Raw genomic sequence first — 17,713 nt, forward strand, 5'->3', positions numbered from 1 at the left:
ACAGAGAGATGAACTTGGAGAAGAGTCCCCAATGCAAGCTGGTCTTGGGGCTCTGTTTACAAACACAAACAGACCCCACAGAGCCCAAGGACAACAACACATTTAGACCCAACCAAATCATGAGAAAACAAAAAGAGAATTACTTGACACATTGGAAACAATTAACAAAAAAACAGCGCAAACTAGAATGCTATTTGGCCCTAAACAGAGAGTACACCGTGGCAGAATACCTGACCACCGTGACTGACCCAAACTTAAGGAAAGATTTGACTATGTATAAACTCAGTGAGCATAGCCTTGCTATTAAGAAATGCCGCCGTAGGCAGAGCTGGCTCTCAAGAGAAGACAGAATGAGGTGAAAACTGAGCTGCACTTCCTAACCTCCTGCCAAATGTATGACCATCTTAGAGACACATATTTCCCTCAGATTACAGAGATCCACAAAGAATTCGAAAACAAACCCAATTTTGACAAACTCCCATATCTACTGGGTAAAATACCACAGTGTGCCATCACAGCAGAAAGATTTGTGACCTGTTGCCACAAGAAAAGGGCAACCAGTGTAAACACCATTGTAAATACAACCCATATTTGTGTTTATTTATTTTCCCATTTGTACTTTAATTATTTGCACATTGTTACAACACTGTATATATACATAATATGACATTTGAAATGTCTTTATTCTTTTGGAACTTCTGAGTGTAATGTTTACTGTTAATTGTTATTGTTTATTTCACTTTTGTTTACTATCTACTTCACTTGCTTTGGCAATGTTAACATATGTTTCCCATGCCATGAAAGCCCTTAAATTGAAATTGAAATGTAATTGAATTGAGAGAGAGAGAGAGAGAGAGAGAGAGAGAGAGAGAGAGAGAGAGAGAGAGAGAGAGAGAGAGACCAGAAGGGAGAGGACTGACATAAATTATGTCAAAACATTTGCAACTAATTTATGTTACCTTACCCAATCAAATAACTATTTAATTTCTGATTCAGCAATAACAGCACAGAAGTTTACAGTAGCTGAGTAAGAATGAAGCAGATGCCATACTGTACCTACCTTAAATGGAGGACAGCTGTTTGGACACTTCAACCCTGTTTCAACAAACCAGGAGCAAATAGTACTCAGCAAACTGATAGCAATGGCACACCCACATAGTCGGACACTACTGTATACCATGAGATATTCAATATAATATAAATGGTATAGAAAGGCTAACGTAATGGTACAATAGGTTCACATACCTGTTTAATACCTTCTTAGAAGCTGGACTGACTATTATTTGAGATCCTATTTTGCTTGTATTCTTTGGCTTTGATGTTGACCACCCATATTATCAGGAAGCTTTAGTGTAGAACAGGTCACTTGGCAACAGGTGTTCTTAGGCAAATGTTAGTCTTACTGTGACCCAGCCCCCATCCGCACACACGCACTCAGGTGCTGTTTGCTAAGGCCAGAGTAATACAGTCCGATTGGATCTTCTGTTAAATACAGAAGTGCTGTTCCCTGAGAATAGCAGTAAGGAATCTGTTGTCAGGTCAGATGCTCATTGTTAGATTCCCAAGCTAAACCAATTGCAGCCAGATACCTTTCATTCCAAAGCTTGGGGACAAATGATTGCTGGACTGAACACCCAGGGATGCCTACTGATCAGCTTGTTTTTTGAGACATAAAGCCACTTTTCAATCGTCTGGGTTTAGGTTGTTTGTTTGCTAGCAGAATACCTTCACTTTGGTGAGGGGGCATACAATGGTCAACATACATAACTGCCTGACTCTCTGGGGAAACGCTGTTTCTGCTCAACCATCTGACAGACGCTCATGGGCCATCTCCCAAAACTTTGGTAACCAAGCTGAGGTGTGTTTGAGGTGGCATTCTGGGCACTGAGTGGTACCTGGGACATTGGTTGAGGCAGGGTAAGGGCTGAATCAGGTTTGAGCTGGTGTCAGCGCCTGACCCATTAGGGACATTGGCCTGACAACCCACTGTTCCCAAAAGCTCTCTTTGTGAAAATGCCAGAGAGAGAGAGAAAAAGAAAACGCCATGAATATGGATTTGTGCAACATCTTTATTAGCATTATTCGAAATGCTTGTAAAATATCATCCACACTCAGTAATCATGAACAGAATAATAATACTGGTAAGTGGTTTTCAAATTGTTCACATTATAATGTTACACGCACAGAAGGGCAAGTACATACATGGACGTTGAATTATTTAATTATTTGTTACCTGGTTAATGCAAGCCACATGCTTTGGAGCTCAAGACACTGGGTTAATTCATAATCATCATCATCATCATCATCATCAATATTATCAGACATTGTCTAATTAGGCTTATTTTTATTCATTACACAAACTTTCAAAAGTCATTCAAACCTGAATTACTTTGTTTATAGAATTCAAGACAGAGAAAACATGACAGATAAAATGGAGGGCGTTCAGTAATGGTTATATACAGACACGCTTGGCTGAGCTCACTGTTCTAATTACAACTAGGTTCTTATGGGCCTTTTTCACTGGGGCCTTGTGCTTAAATGGACTCAGCTAGCTCACTCTAGGAGGTGTATTACATTATTCTTCATTTCACAGTAGTCTGAGTGCAGCATAAAAAACTTGTACTTTCATTTGAATCATGAGCGACCATTTGTAAACAGAGCGGGTAGAAACTATTTTCCCATTTACAATTGTTAACACCAACATAAAAAACTTCCCACAAACCAACACATAAAGCCCCTTTATGAGCAAGGGCATCTTGTGTAATGAAAATGTAAATATACTGAACAAAAATATAAACCCTACATGCAACAATTTCAAAGATTTTACTGAGTTACAGTTCATAGAAGGAAATCAGTCAATTGAAATAAATTAATTTGGGCTTAATCTATGGATTTCACATGACTGGGCAGGGGCGGAGCCATGGGTGGGCCTGGGAGGGCATAGGAGGCTCTGGGCTGGCGTGGTTACACGTGGTCTGCAGTTGTAAGGCCAGTTGGATGTGCTGCCAAATTCTCTAAAATGATGTTGGAGGCTGCTTATGTTAGAGAAATGAACATTCAATTCTCTGGGAACAGCTCTGTTGGACATTCCTGCAGTCAGCATGCCAATTGCACGCTCCCTCAAAACTGGAGACATCTGTGGCATTGTATGACAAAACTGCACATTTTAGAGTGGCCTTTTATTGTCCCCAGCACAAGGTGCACCTGTGTAATTATCATGCTGTTTAATCAGCTTCTTGATATGCCACACCTGTCAACAAATTTCTGGACAACATTTGAGAGAAATAAGCTTTTTGTGCATATGGAACATTTCTGGGATCTTTTATTTCAGCTCATGAAAAATGGGACCAACACTTTACATGTTGCATTTATATTTTTGTTCAGTATATATGGGAAACAGAGAGCAATTATTCCTGTGTGCAGGAAAATGGAACTTGAATACAATCTAAATAATCATTGTACAGTGGGGAAAAAAAGTATTTAGTCAGCCACCAATTGTGCAAGTTCTCCCACTTAAAAAGATGAGAGAGGCCTGTAATTTTCATCATAGGTACACGTCAACTATGACAGACAAAATGAGGAAAAAAAATCCAGATAATCACATTGTAGGATTTTTAATGAATTTATTTGCAAATTATGGTGGAAAATAAGTATTTGGTCAATAACAAAAGTTTCTCAATACTTTGTTATATACCCTTTGTTGGCAATGACACAGGTCAAACGTTTTCTGTAAGTCTTCACAAGGTTTTCACACACTGTTGCTGGTATTTTGGCCCATTCCTCCATGCAGATCTCCTCTAGAGCAGTGATGTTTTGGGGCTGTCGCTGGGCAACACGGACTTTCAACTCCCTCCAAAGATTTTCTATGGGGTTGAGATCTGGAGACTGGCTAGGCCACTCCAGGACCTTGAAATGCTTCTTACGAAGCCACTCCTTCATTGCCCTGGCGGTGTGTTTGGGATCATTGTCATGCTGAAAGACCCAGCCACGTTTTAATCTTCAATGCCCTTGCTGATGGAAGGAGGTTTTCACTCAAAATCTCACGCTACATGGCCCCATTCATTCTTTCCTTTACACGGATCAGTCGTCCTGGTCCCTTTGCAGAAAAAACAGCCCCAAAGCATGATGTTTCCACCCCCCATGCTTCACAGTAGGTATGGTGTTCTTTGGATGCAACTCATCATTCTTTGTCCTCCAAACACGATGAGTTGAGTTTTTACCAAAAAAGTTCTATTTTGGTTTCATCTGACCATATGACATTCTCCCAATCCTCTTCTGGATCATCCAAATGCACTCTAGCAAACTTCAGACGGGCCTGGACATGTACTGGCTTAAGCAGGGGGGACACGTCTCGCACTGCAGGATTTGAGTCCCTGGCGGCGTAGTGTGTTACTGATGGTAGGCTTTGTTACTTTGGTCTCAGCTCTCTGCAGGTCATTCACTAGGTCCCCCATGTGGTTCTGGGATTTTTGCTCACCGTTCTTGTGATCATTTTGACCCCACGGGGTGAGATCTTGCGTGGAGCCCCAGATCGAGGGAGATTATCAGTGGTCTTGTATGTCTTCCATTTCCTAATAATTGCTCCCACAGTTGATTTCTTCAAAACAAGCTGCTTACCTATTGCAGATTCAGTCTTCCCAGCCTGGTGCAGGTCTACAATTTTGTTTCTGGTGTCCTTTGACAGCTCTTTGGTCTTGGCCATAGTGGAGTTTGGAGTGTGACTGTTTGAGGTTGTGGACAGGTGTCTTTTATACTGATAACAAGTTCAAACAGGTGCCATTAATACAGGTAACGAGTGGAGGACAGAGGAGCCTCTTAAAGAAGAAGTTACAGGTCTGTGAGAGCCAGAAATCTTGCTTGTTTGTAGGTGACCAAATACTTATTTTCCACCATAATTTGCAAATAAATTCATAAAAAATCCTACAATGTGATTTTCTGGATTTTTTTTCCTCAATTTGTCTGTCATAGTTGACGTGTACCTATGATGAAAATTACAGGCCTCTCTCATCTTTTTAAGTGGGAGAACTTGCACAATTGGTGGCTGACTAAATACTTTTTTTCCCCACTGTATATATTAGATAATAATAAATTGTTATCAAAATATATAGTATAAAGGACTATGAAATAAAATGCAAATGATTAAGATGTGAAGTAAAACTACTGCTGATACCTTACTGTAAATCTGAGATGAAATCCTGCCGGTTTCGTAAATAGAATGTGCACAAACAGGCATAGTAACACATAGCACAATTGCATGCACTTTGTCAACACTATGTAGGAAACTTCAAGAATGATACAATTGTAGACCACATTTCTCTTCCACGACGAAAAAGACGTCCAGTTAAAAAGGTCTGTGGCATAGCACCTAGCACAGAAAAAGAGAAACTGTAAACAGACTCAACCCACCGGCAATACAACATTCAGGACAACAACACATCTAAAAACGTAACCAAAATCTAGTTTTATGTACAATACTCCAAAATACTTACGTGTGATAACTGTACCAATCGACAACTTACTTTTTCTGGCACCGGAATATTTCCACCTAAGAACTGCATGTAGTTAATTTGGACACTCTTTTTTATGGTTTTGCACAAACTGGACACCAACAATGTGATGCATCTGAGGATCAAACCCCCCCCTTCAGTGTGCCAATCAGACTGCAAGGCTACATCTGATTGGAGTAGGAGGTGGGTCCTCCCACAGGACTGTATTCTGACACCTGCTCCAGGTCTCCCTGGGCGCTGTAGCCTCCTGACTGGTCAATACTGCCCTGGTTGTAGGGCTGCTGCTGGTTGAATGTCTCAGCCTGTTTTTCGGGAGGCGCTCCAGCGTACCGAGCTGGTCCTCCTTTATGCCAGCCAGTCTCCTTGAAGACAAACCAGATGTTTCCTGCCCACAGGACAAAGTTTAGGAAGCCAAACACCTGGGGAATGACAGAGGTAACACTTTATTTGGATAGTCCATCTGTAGATACTCTAAAGACTATCTACAGACAATCAGTAACATTTCAACTAACTATCTACCACTAACCCTAACCATTATCCTAACCCCAAACTTAACCCTTACCCTAACCCTAACCGAACCTTTATTCTAAACCTAACCTTAGCAAGCAGTTGCTTATCAACAGATAGTTTGTTGATAGTATGACCATCTGTAGAGCATCTACAGATGAACAATCCGGACTATCTAAATAAAGTGTGACCGAGACAGAGTATCACAGAAAATGAAACATACTATGGTTTATAATGAACCATAAAGTGGGGGAAAAAAGTATTTAGTCAGCCACCAATTGTGCAAGTTCTCCCACTTAAAAAGATGAGAGAGGCCTGTAATTTTCATCATAGGTACTACGTCAACTAAAAAAAAATCCAGATAATCACATTGTAGGATTTTTAATGAATTTATTTGCAAATTATGGTGGAAAATAAGTATTTGGTCACCTACAAACAAGCAAGATTTCTGGCTCTCACAGACCTGTAACTTCTTCTTTAAGAGGCTCCTCTGTCCTCCACTCGTTACCTGTATTAATGGCACCTGTTTGAACTTGTTATCAGTATAAAAGACACCTGTCCACAACCTCAAACAGTCACACTCCAAACTCCACTATGGCCAAGACCAAAGAGCTGTCAAAGGACACCAGAAACAAAATTGTAGACCTGCACCAGGCTGGGAAGACTGAATCTGCAATAGGTAAGCAGCTTGGTTTGAAGAAATCAACTGTGGGAGCAATTATTAGGAAATGGAAGACATACAAGACCACTGATAATCTCCCTCGATCTGGGGCTCCACGCAAGATCTCACCCCGTGGGGTCAAAATGATCACAAGAACGGTGAGCAAAAATCCCAGAACCACACGGGGGGACCTAGTGAATGACCTGCAGAGAGCTGGGACCAAAGTAACAAAGCCTACCATCAGTAACACACTACGCCACCAGGAACTCAAATCCTGCAGTGCCAGACATGTCCCCCTGCTTAAGCCAGTACATGTCCAGGCCCGTCTGAAGTTTGCTAGAGTGCATTTGGATGATCCAGAAGAGGATTGGGAGAATGTCATATGGTCAGATGAAACCAAAATAGAACTTTTGGGTAAAAACTCAACTCGTCGTGTTTGGAGGACAAAGAATGCTGAGTTGCATCCAAAGAACACCATACCTACTGTGAAGCATGGGGGTGGAAACATCATGCTTTGGGGCTGTTTTTCTGCAAAGGGACCAGGACGTCTGATCCGTGTAAAGGAAAGAATGAATGGGGCCATGTATCGTGAGATTTTGAGTGAAAACCTCCTTCCATCAGAAAGGGCATTCAAGATGAAACGTGGCTGGGTCTTTCAGCATGACAATGATCCCAAACACACCGCCCGGGCAACGAAGGAGTGGCTTCGTAAGAAGCATTTCAAGATCCTGGAGTGGCCTAGCCAGTCTCCAGATCTCAACCCCATAGAAAATCTTTGGAGGGAGTTGAAAGTCCGTGTTGCCCAGCGACAGCCTCAAAACATCACTGCTCTAGAGGAGATCTGCATGGAGGAATGGGCCAAAATACCAGCAACAGTGTGTGAAAACCTTGTAAAGACTTACAGAAAATGTTTGACCAGTGTCATTGCCAACAAAGGGTATATAACAAAGTATTGAGAAACTTTTGTTATCGACCAAATACTTATTTTCCACCATAATTTGCAAATAAAATCATTAAAAATCCTACAATGTGATTTTCTGGATTTTTTTTTCTCATTTTGTCTGTCATAGTTGACGTGTACCTATGATGAAAATTACAGGCCTCTCTCACCTTTTTAAGTGGGAGAACTTGCACAATTGGTGGCTGACTAAATACTTTTTTCCCCCACTGTACATGTGGTGTGTGTGTGTTGTGGTAGTGTGAGGTTCACAGTCTGACGCACCACAGAGGTATTGAGGCCTGACCAGCGGGGTCCTTGCACTGAGCCACACTTGTTGGTCATGACCTTACAGGCAGACATCAGCTCCTGCACCTCATCTGGGTCTGTGGACACCTTGATGTCCGACAGGGCTTTAGCCCAGGCTGAAGAACTGACCAGCCACATGAAGGAGAACACCACGGTCACTATAAAGTCCTGAGGGTGGAGGGGGACATGTTACTGAATATTGTTCAAGTTACTGTTTGCACAACCAGCAGATGTCAAAGGTGCAGGGACTTGGTACAGTACACAAAATATATTGCCTATAAAATATATTGTCGCATGGAAGCATTACAAACACATAGCATACTATCTTATTCAAAATGTAGGTTTGAACATGGAAAAGGGTGAAAGGTGAGCAGCTCACGATAAGAGGGCCTCGGTTGTTCTCGCGGTACTTGCTCTGGAAGAAGATGTAGACTATGGTGGCCATGAAGGAGTAGAGGAAGGCAAACACAGCGATGGTGACGAAAAACTCAGCCGAGGAAGTGTAGTCCCCAATGAGGAAGAGCCTCTCCCTCCTCCTCCCCTCACACAGCGGAGCCTCGAAGGTCACCTGGTGCAACCTTCCACAGAGGGGGGAACAGAGGAGTCTAAAACACCTGTAGTCACTCTTTAAATAATGGAGAAAATAAGTATGTTAAAAGTAATCAAAAAAACCACTGATGCTCTTATCTCATGTGTCTCTGAGTGAAATATTAGCAAAGCTACCACTGACAGCATTTTAGACATCTTGTCTGGTGCTAATCACTTTGTTTGGCTACATAACAGCTTTCAGAGTGCTACACAGATGGGTCTTGATTGCCTTGACTAAATCTTCCATATGGTGTTAGAAAATACATCTGAAATTGTCTCAAATATTAACCCACTAGGCTGGTCTTGAAACACATAGACAAAGAAGGCATTTTAATGAGGAGCAATAGTTTTAGAGGTGATGACTCCTATTCTCTGTGTATTCTTTAAATGTTCATGGGCTGCGCTGGACTCTTTTTACTGACTGATCTTTTCGACTCGTTCAGTCCAAAGAACAAATCTTTAGACTAATTTCATTCATTTGATTCAGTAATGCCCAGAGCGCGCAGGACCCCCTACGGGTGAACGATGAACTAAAAACTCGAAAGACCCATGATTCTACAAGCTTCTCGTTCATCATAGGGGGCTTATCGGAGCTGTCATTTGTAATTGAGACCTACAAAAGTGTGCTTCAAACATTTGTGATGGCTAGGCATACAAATATTATTATTTCTTGATACCTTTGAAATTAGGTCTTGTTGCGGCCGCAACCGGACTAGATTGTGAATGACTCTTGGTGAAATTACTTCACTGCCGCAAGGGAAATAAGCACATAACGTTTGCGAAATGCAGCAGCCCCCTAATCGATTAATTCTCGAGTTTGAGTTTGTTGAGCAGAGGCAGGCTGTGTAGGCTGTGTTTTGGTTCTACAAAGCTCTGTCCATCGATAACATTCAACCATCAATTAATTACATTCATTCTTGCACCACGCGATCAATTATTAGTTCTAAATATGTATTTTTCTTCTCTATGCTGCATGATCTATTTTCGTGCGTGTGCATATGACAGACAGTTGGTGGTCGGAGCACGTCTCTGGAGCTGCGGAGACAGAGACGAGCATAATAATCCGTCTGTAGGATTCATTGTGGCACGCAGGTCAAAGTAAAATTAACGAGTCACTCTGAAAAATGTATCATGACCCTCGAGTCAGTAAAAATAGATTTAAAAAGAAAGAATTGTTCGGAAACTGCACATCTCTAATTACTATTATGTGTCTGAAATGGTACTAGAGAGTGAGTTTCTTACCTAAAAGGATAGGCAAAATCGATGCCAATACTGAGGTTGCTGCTGGCCTTGTCAAGCTGGCAGTCCACACTAACCCGCAGCTGTCCACTGTAGCCTCCACATGTTGCAAATGCAAAAATGGAAAAAAGCTGTTGAGAAACAAACAAAAACCACAACATTATTGAATTGGAACTCTGTTCAGGAGTAAATTGCCTGACCTCTCACCGCCCGCTGGCCCGTACAGCAGATATTGAGCTTGACATAACATAACACCGTACACAACTGAGCCTGATAGAGTACATTTGTGGATGACCTTTGCTTCCCAAGGAGCAGATGAAATATATGTCAGGTTTGTTTCTATGGGGATCCACCAAACAGAGCTTGAGAGATCATTCCTATGTAGCAACTGAGCCAAACACTCCACTTCCACTAGGAGACAGATTCACAGGTATAAGCACTACTCATCCACAGTCTTATTTCAAGAAACCACCAACGTTTCGGCATCACTGTTCCTTCTTCAGGGTAATGTCATGAATGCTTGAACGTGGTTATGTAGATAAACAGTGCAATTAGTGCAACCAATGACAATAGTGAGGGGTGTGTCATAACTGCTAGGTTAATCAGAATGAATTAAGCGAAACTGTTAAAAGACAATAGCCCACAGCATATTGAATATATTATGCCATTGTTATCATTAGCATTAGCATAATTTTAGCATCAACATACATTGGTTCATTTAATTTCACATATATTTTTTAAATATTTCCAATTTCATTAAATGTTTTTGTTACATGTCATCTTTTGGTTCAACCATAATGCATAATAAGCATCATCAAGAGGGGGAACATATTGGGTGTACGCTGATAAGCTGTAGAAAGAATACATTCATTTTCAAGACCTGTCCACAAAAAATATAATTGGTCATATGAAAGGCCTGAGATCAAAGTCAATTTCAGACCACTAGGGGTCAATGTTTTTAAATAGGATATCCAGTAGGCCTCCCTCTGTAGTAGTAGGGTCTCGATGTTACCTCCTCTCCTTGGTAGAGCAACATGCTCAATGCCTGTGTATTTAAGGGAGGAGATGGGATGGTTAGCTTCAACAAAGTGAGCTGCTACTGGATAGTCAATGTTCTTACACCTGATTGAGCTGCGGTGTTCAGCTATGCGTTGTTTTAATTGTCTTTTCATTTGTCCTACGTAGGCTCTCCCACATGTACAGGTGATGAGATAGATTACTCCCTTTGTCTTGCATGAGATGATACCCCTAACAGGGATTTTTGGACCTGTATGTGGGTGTCTGAAGAAGGATATTTTTGTAGTGCTATTGCACTGTACGCATGAGCCACATTTGTAGTTCACATTTGGAATAGGTGTCAAGAGTGTCTGAGTGGGATCAGGGGGCAAGTCAGATCTCATTAAGCTATCCCCAATATTGCGACCACGCTTATATACCACCAGTGGGGGTTCCTTGAAGCGGTGTGCAATTTTTTTGTCTGATTGCAGAATATGCCAGTGCTTTTTCAGGATTGCTTTCATTTTCTCAGAACACTTGGTGTACTTATTAGTGCAAAACACTGTTGCCTTGTTTTTCTTCCTTGGTTTAGTTTTTAGCAATAAAACAGAAAAACCTGAAACAGAAAAAGAGGGCACCCATGGAACACATGTTAATGGAAGCTTGAATCAGGATGGTGAGAACTAGTCAGAACAGAGTATGATGGACAGCAGTGGTCCATGGCCTATGTTCCCTGAGGAGCAATGGGCCTATAACCTCTTGGATTATTACTTTGTTTTTGCCTCCGTGGTTTGAAGAAATGATGTACTACTTCAGTTATCCAAAGATTCATCTCACTAGTTATTTCCTTGTCTCCTCTCCTTCATACCCACTGATCTGAAACACAGCCTAGTTTCTTCCTCAAAGACACAAGGTAAAGAGAGCGGTAAAGAGCGGTAAAGAGAGAAGCAGCAGTACTTCCACTACAAGTCCCTCTCCATGCATCTCAGCAGCACCCACCATCTCCTCCTCTCTATCTTGGTCTCTCCAAGCCCATTTTCCGTATAAAGCTCTTTGCCTACAGGCTGCTCAAAACCATGATTACCATAATCAGAGCTGACACCTACTTAGCATGCAGCTCCATTCCGCCATTACAGGCAGCTGGATGGCCAGCTTGCCAAAAGGAGGAGAGATGACAGTTTGGTTTCAATTCCTGGAAAGGCTAATTAAATGTGCTCTGCCATTTTCAGATTACCCAGCTTGACCTCACACACTCACCTGGGTACGAGTGTCAATATTGACTAACTGTAATTGGCAGAGAGGTTTGGGACCCTCTTTCTAATTGGTCTATTAACCAATTTACTGCCTGGTGGTCAGGCTGAAATTTCAGGCGGTCTTTTCAAACAGCTTTTACACTAAAAGGGCATTATCATCATTTTCCCAACTTCACAGTATTACTCCAACCTCATAGTGTGAGTACACTGAGTATACAAAACATTAAAAACACCTGCTCTTTCCATGACATAGACTGACCAGCAGGGACGGCCTGTTCAATAGGGCGATATGGGCGACGCACTGCCAAACGGGAAAAGGAAGGGATTTTTTTTCTAATCAATTATATCACGGCAACAGTAGTTATCAGTGTTGTAATCTATACGTCTGATCTGCCACAGTGCCACACTGCCACTAAATGTCGAATCAGGCTAAAGTCGTGCTTCAAATGGCTCCACCCCCTTTTGGGGCGATTTCAGTCAGATTGAAAATCGCCCAGAACTTCTGTCATAGACTCCCATGTAAAATCTATTTTTTTCAAATTTCAGAGCCTTCAATACAATCTCAATGGGTGTCTGTGGGCTTGCACTTACGCTTTCGTCACATGAACGTAACTAAGAAAAGAGAGGGTAGCAGCGTCAATCAATTCACTACTACTATCAACATGGCTAGGCTTCAGTGCAACTCGATTGTGTCTTTGAAAGAATTTCCTTTTTTGTCGGCGAACAAATGAAGATAAATTGGCATCGAAACAATTAGGACCTCCCAGACCAAATTTAATAATTCAACAGGTTTCTACTAAAAGGGGGAAGTCCTACACCCGAGGATTTTCCAAAAAATGGTACGAACGAAAAAATAACATTGCCACTCAACTGGATGAGGGATACAGGCTAGCTGTCCGCCGCCACAACGATGAGGTTAGTGTTGATAATCACAAGTTTACTGGAGAACTGAGACCAAGTAGAGACTTTGGACAGGGTGGATATGGTTATATTGCGATATTGTCAATACAGTATATCGTAAAGTATCACTATGTAACTCGATTTCTTTCACCCCAATCCCTCAAATTAACGGTAAATAACTGAATTGTTTGCCCCACATTTAGCTAAGATGATTAGCTAGCCAGCTAAAATGTTTTATTTAGTTAGCAGTCGCATCTACAATAGTTTACTGTCAATAACATGTCTCCAAAAATGACGTGGTGTCTCCAATTGTGTTGACATTTTACAATTGCGATGCGCATCCATGAGTATCCACTTTCTGTAGCTCAGCTGGTAGAGCACGGCGCTTGTAACGCCAAGGTAGTGGGTTCGATCCCGGGACCACCCATACACAAAAATGTATGCACGCATGACTGTAAGTCGCTTTGGATAAAAGCGTCTGCTAAATGGCATATTATTATTATTATTATTATTATTATTCCAGCCTTGTGTAGGTCTCCAATTTTGTCCCTGACATCCTTGGAGAGCTCTTTGGTCTTGGCCATGGTGGAGAGTTTGGAATCTGATTGATTGATTGCTTCTGTGGACAGGTGTCTTTTATACAGGTAACAAGCTGAGATTAGGAGCACTCCCTGAGATCAGTCAATAAATGATTCTGGTATTGACTTATATGCTGCCCCTGTCTTCATGTTGTTGCTGGACATATCTTTTTAAAAATGTGTGTAGGTCACCTAAATCATCAGAAAAATTGCCCCTCCTGAGAATTTTTTCAGGAGCCGCCACTGCTGACCAGGTAAATCCAGGTGAAAGCTATGATCCCTTATTGATGTCAGTTGTTAAATCCACTTCAATCAATGTAAATGAAGGGGAGGAGACAGGTTAAAGAAGGATTTTTAAGCCTTGAGACAATTGACACATGGATTGTGTATGTGTGCCATTCAGAGGATGAATGGGCAAGACAAAAGTTTTAAGGGCCTTTGAACGGGGTATGGTAGTAGGTGCCAGGCGCACCGGTTTGTGTCAAGAACTGCTTCTCTGCTGGGTTTTTCACGTTGTGTATCAAGAATGGTCCACCCCCCCAAAGGACATCCAGCCAACATCCAGCCAACATTGGAGTCAACATGGGCCAGCATCCCTGCGGAACGCTTTCGACACCTTGTAGAGTCAGTCCATGCCTGATGAATTGAGGCTATTATGAGGGCAGAAGTTGTTCCTAATATTTGGTATACTCAGTGTATAAATAAATCACAGGAAAATCACGTTTTGACTGCACTGGGCCTTTAAGAGTTTACAGTTCAGTTTGCTTCCCTCTACTGGAGGTAATGGGTACTATTGAGCACTAACTACAGTGAAGACGGTAGCCCTATCATTAACTGACAATTAATTGAAAACATTTAACTTTCAATAAGCCTAAATGAGGCATTTAAAAACTGTTAAAAAAGGGAGTGACAATGCATGCTTGAACTGATGTACAATAACTGAACATCACATTTGTCATGTACAGTACACCACATATTGCCACAGCCAATATCAGGGGATCTGTGTCACCTTGTGGTGGTAAATGGATATTAAGGGGAAGGTAGTTTGATGTGTAGTAAGTAGATAGAATGTACAGTCCAGTGTGAGAAGTGTTTCATTAATAGAGCTGTAATGTGTTCCTGGTTAGGCTGCTGGCTGAGACGGCCTTATCTCATCACCTTCTTTCATTAACTGAGCTGCTCATAGCCATACAGCTCCTACTGCTTAATATATCCACAGTGCGTGAGTGTGTGTATGTGTGTGTGTGAGAGAGAGAGAGAGAGAGAGAGAGAGAGAGAGAGAGAGAGAGAGAGAGAGAGAGAGAGAGAGAGAGAGAGAAAGAGAAAGAGGAGTGAGAGAGAGATAGAGAGCCACAATCACAATTCACAGAATCATGAACATGTCCTAATTCCATTCTCCATGACACATGCCTGTCCTGCATAAATCAAAGATGGATAAAGGTAAAGAAAGCTCCATCCGGCCATCCCATAGTCCTGCTCCAAGGCATCCCTGCTCTCTGTCCTCTCCTAGGCAGTACAGTGGCTCCATATGTGTGCTAGCTGATGTGGAGCGTTCTGGATTCTCCCTGAGGTGGCATGGCAACAGTGGAGCACAGACGGTGTCCAGCAGTGAGCAGAGCAGAGCAGGATGCTAGGCTAGGAGATGCCATTCTAAAGCACATCTACAATGTACTGGATCAGTCTCTCCATTCTCTTAACACCCCATTTCCCCAGGTATACTGTAAGTCTCTTCTCATTGCCTAATCTCAAGCACAGAGAAACACAGCAGGAGGGCAGAAGTGCTTTAAGTACTGCGATATGGCATTTACCGCTCACATCACACTGTTTTGGTTGAGAGGGATCAGGTGCTTATGAAAAGCAAACAAGCACACACACATAGCCCACTGTGCACAGACGTCAGTTCAACATCTAGTTTTGATTTACATTTGGTTGAGTTGTCAAATAACGTTTGTTTATTCAATGTGAAATCAACAATAATTGTCACCATGTCTGTCACGCCCTGGCTCTGGGACTCTGTTATGTTGAGCCAGGGTGTGTTGTTTCTATGTGTTTTGTTTCTAGGTTCTTTATCTAGTTATTTGTTTCTAGGTTGGCCGGTGTGGTTCTCAATCAGAGGCAACGTGAATCAGCTGTTGCTTGTTGTCTCTGATTGGGACCCATACTTAGGCAGCCTGTTTGGCCACAGTGTTTGTGGGATCTTGTTCCGTGTATGGTTAGTGTTTGTAACCAAGGACGTCACGTTATCGTTTTGTTGTTTTGTTCTCTAATAAATAAGTATGTTCACTCATCACGCTGCGCATTGGTCCACTTCTTCTCAGGACGATCGTGACAGAAGATCCCACCATAACTGGACCAAGCAGCGTGTCCAGGAGCCAACGCCAGAGAGGACTCTAATGAATATCAACCTCGACTGGGTCAAGCAGCGTGAGGAGGAGAGAGTCTGGACTTGGGAGCAGAGGAGAGAGAGTCTGGCGAGAGCCATGGAGGCCTGGCCCACGGGGAGGAGAGACCCCCAGAAATTTTTAGGGGGGCTCACACCGTGGACGACGGGGCAGCAGGAGGCCGGGATAGAGTGGTTCAGCGGGTTGGCAAAGGAGGCCGCCAGGTTACGGGAGTCACTGGTCACCAGGGGGAAGGAGGATGTAGAGGCACGGCGAGAGGTACTGGGGTGTGTTGCCAGTCCGGTCCGGCCCGTTCCTGATCCCCGCGTAGGGCTAGTGGTGTGTGTCCCCAGTACGGTCCGGCTTGTTCCTGTCCCTCGCACCGAGCCTGTGGTGCGCGTCGCCAGCCCGGTCCGGCATGTTCCTGCCCCTCGCACCAAGCCTGTGATGCGTGTCGCCAGCCCGGTCCGGCCTGTCTCTGCCCCTCGCACCAAGCCTGTGGTGCACGTCGCCAGCCCGGTCCGGCCTGTTCCTGCCCCTCGCACCAAGCCTGTGGTGCGCGTCGCCAGCCCGGTCCGGCCCGTTCCTCCTCCCCGCACCAAGCCTGTGGTGCGCTTCGTCAGCCCGGTCCGGCCCGTTCCTGCTCCCCGCACCAAGCCTGTGGTGCGCTTCGTCAGCCCGGTTCGGCCCGTCCCTGCTCCCCGCACCAAGCCTGTGGTGCGCTTCGTCAGCCCGGTCCGGCCCGTTCCTGCTCCCCGCACCAAGCCTGTGGTGCGCTCGTCAACCGGTTCGGCCCGTCCCTGCTCCCCGCACCAAGCCTGTGGTGCGCTCCGTCAGCCGGTTCGGCCCGTCCCTGCTCCCGCACCAAGCCTGTGGTGCGGCGTCGTCAGCCCGGTCCGGCCCGTTGCTGCTCCCCGCACCAAGCCTGTGGTGCGCGTCGTCAGTCCGGCACAGCCCGTGCCTGGGTCACCGGTGCCTGGTCCGGTACCGGTCAGCTGCTCCACATCGGAGCCTAAGCAATCCGCTCCACCGATGTCCAGTCCAGCTCCAGCCAGCGGGGCCAGACCGGACCAGGGGAGCTACGGAGGGTGGTGGTCAAGCCCGGAGCCGGAACCGCCTCCGAGGAGGAATGCCCACCCGGCCCTTCCCTGTTCGGTTTATGTTTGGCGTGGTCGCAGTCCACGCCTTTGGGGGGGGGGTACTGTCACGCCCTGGCTCTGGGACTCTGTTATGTTGAGCCAGGGTGTGTTGTTTCTATGTGTTTTGTTTCTACGTTCTTTATCTAGTTATTTGTTTCTAGGTTGGCCGGTGTGGTTCTCAATCAGAGGCAACGTGAATCAGCTGTTGCTTGTTGTCTCTGATTGGGAACCATACTTAGGCAGCCTGTTTGGCCACAGTTTTTGTGGGATCTTGTTCCGTGTATGGTTAGTGTTTGTAACCAAGGACGTCACGTTATCGTTTTGTTGTTTTGTTCTCTAATAAATAAGTATGTTCACTCATCACGCTGCGCATTGGTCCACTTCTTCTCAGGACGATCGTGACAATGTCATTGGATTTAGGTGAAAAGTTGGGTGAAAAAAATCCAATCAGTTTTCCACGTTGATTCAATGTCATCACATTGACTTTTTGGGTCGAAATGATGAGGAAACAACGTTAATTCAACCAGTTTTTGCCCAGTGGGAGGGTTGGGTAGTAACGGATTACATGTAATGCGGATGACTTAATCCGACTACAAAAAAACAAGTAACTGTAATCAGCCGCATTACCTTTAAAAAATGGTTTAATCGGATTACTGTTACATTCTTAAAAACAGCTGATTACATTCGGGATTACCTCATCAAGAGGAAAATTAGATAA

General features: G+C 43.7%; 1 protein-coding gene across 1 annotated transcript in view; it reads right to left on the minus strand.

Moving 5' to 3' along the window:
- Positions 1-5,066: 5,066 nt before the first annotated feature.
- LOC123492081 (synaptoporin-like) overlaps positions 5,067-17,713 on the minus strand; it is a 28,724-nt gene continuing 16,077 nt past the window's right edge. Inside the window, exons 3-6 of the mRNA XM_045224027.1 lie at positions 9,752-9,879; positions 8,301-8,499; positions 7,898-8,089; positions 5,067-5,926 (exon numbers count right to left, since the gene is read on the minus strand). Coding sequence (XP_045079962.1) covers positions 5,669-5,926; positions 7,898-8,089; positions 8,301-8,499; positions 9,752-9,879 — 777 coding nt within the window. The 3' untranslated portion in view covers positions 5,067-5,668. The remainder of the gene's footprint in view (positions 5,927-7,897; positions 8,090-8,300; positions 8,500-9,751; positions 9,880-17,713) is intronic.

This window comes from Coregonus clupeaformis, chromosome 12 (assembly GCF_020615455.1).
Source record: "Coregonus clupeaformis isolate EN_2021a chromosome 12, ASM2061545v1, whole genome shotgun sequence".
NCBI classification, from domain to species: domain Eukaryota; kingdom Metazoa; phylum Chordata; class Actinopteri; order Salmoniformes; family Salmonidae; genus Coregonus; species Coregonus clupeaformis.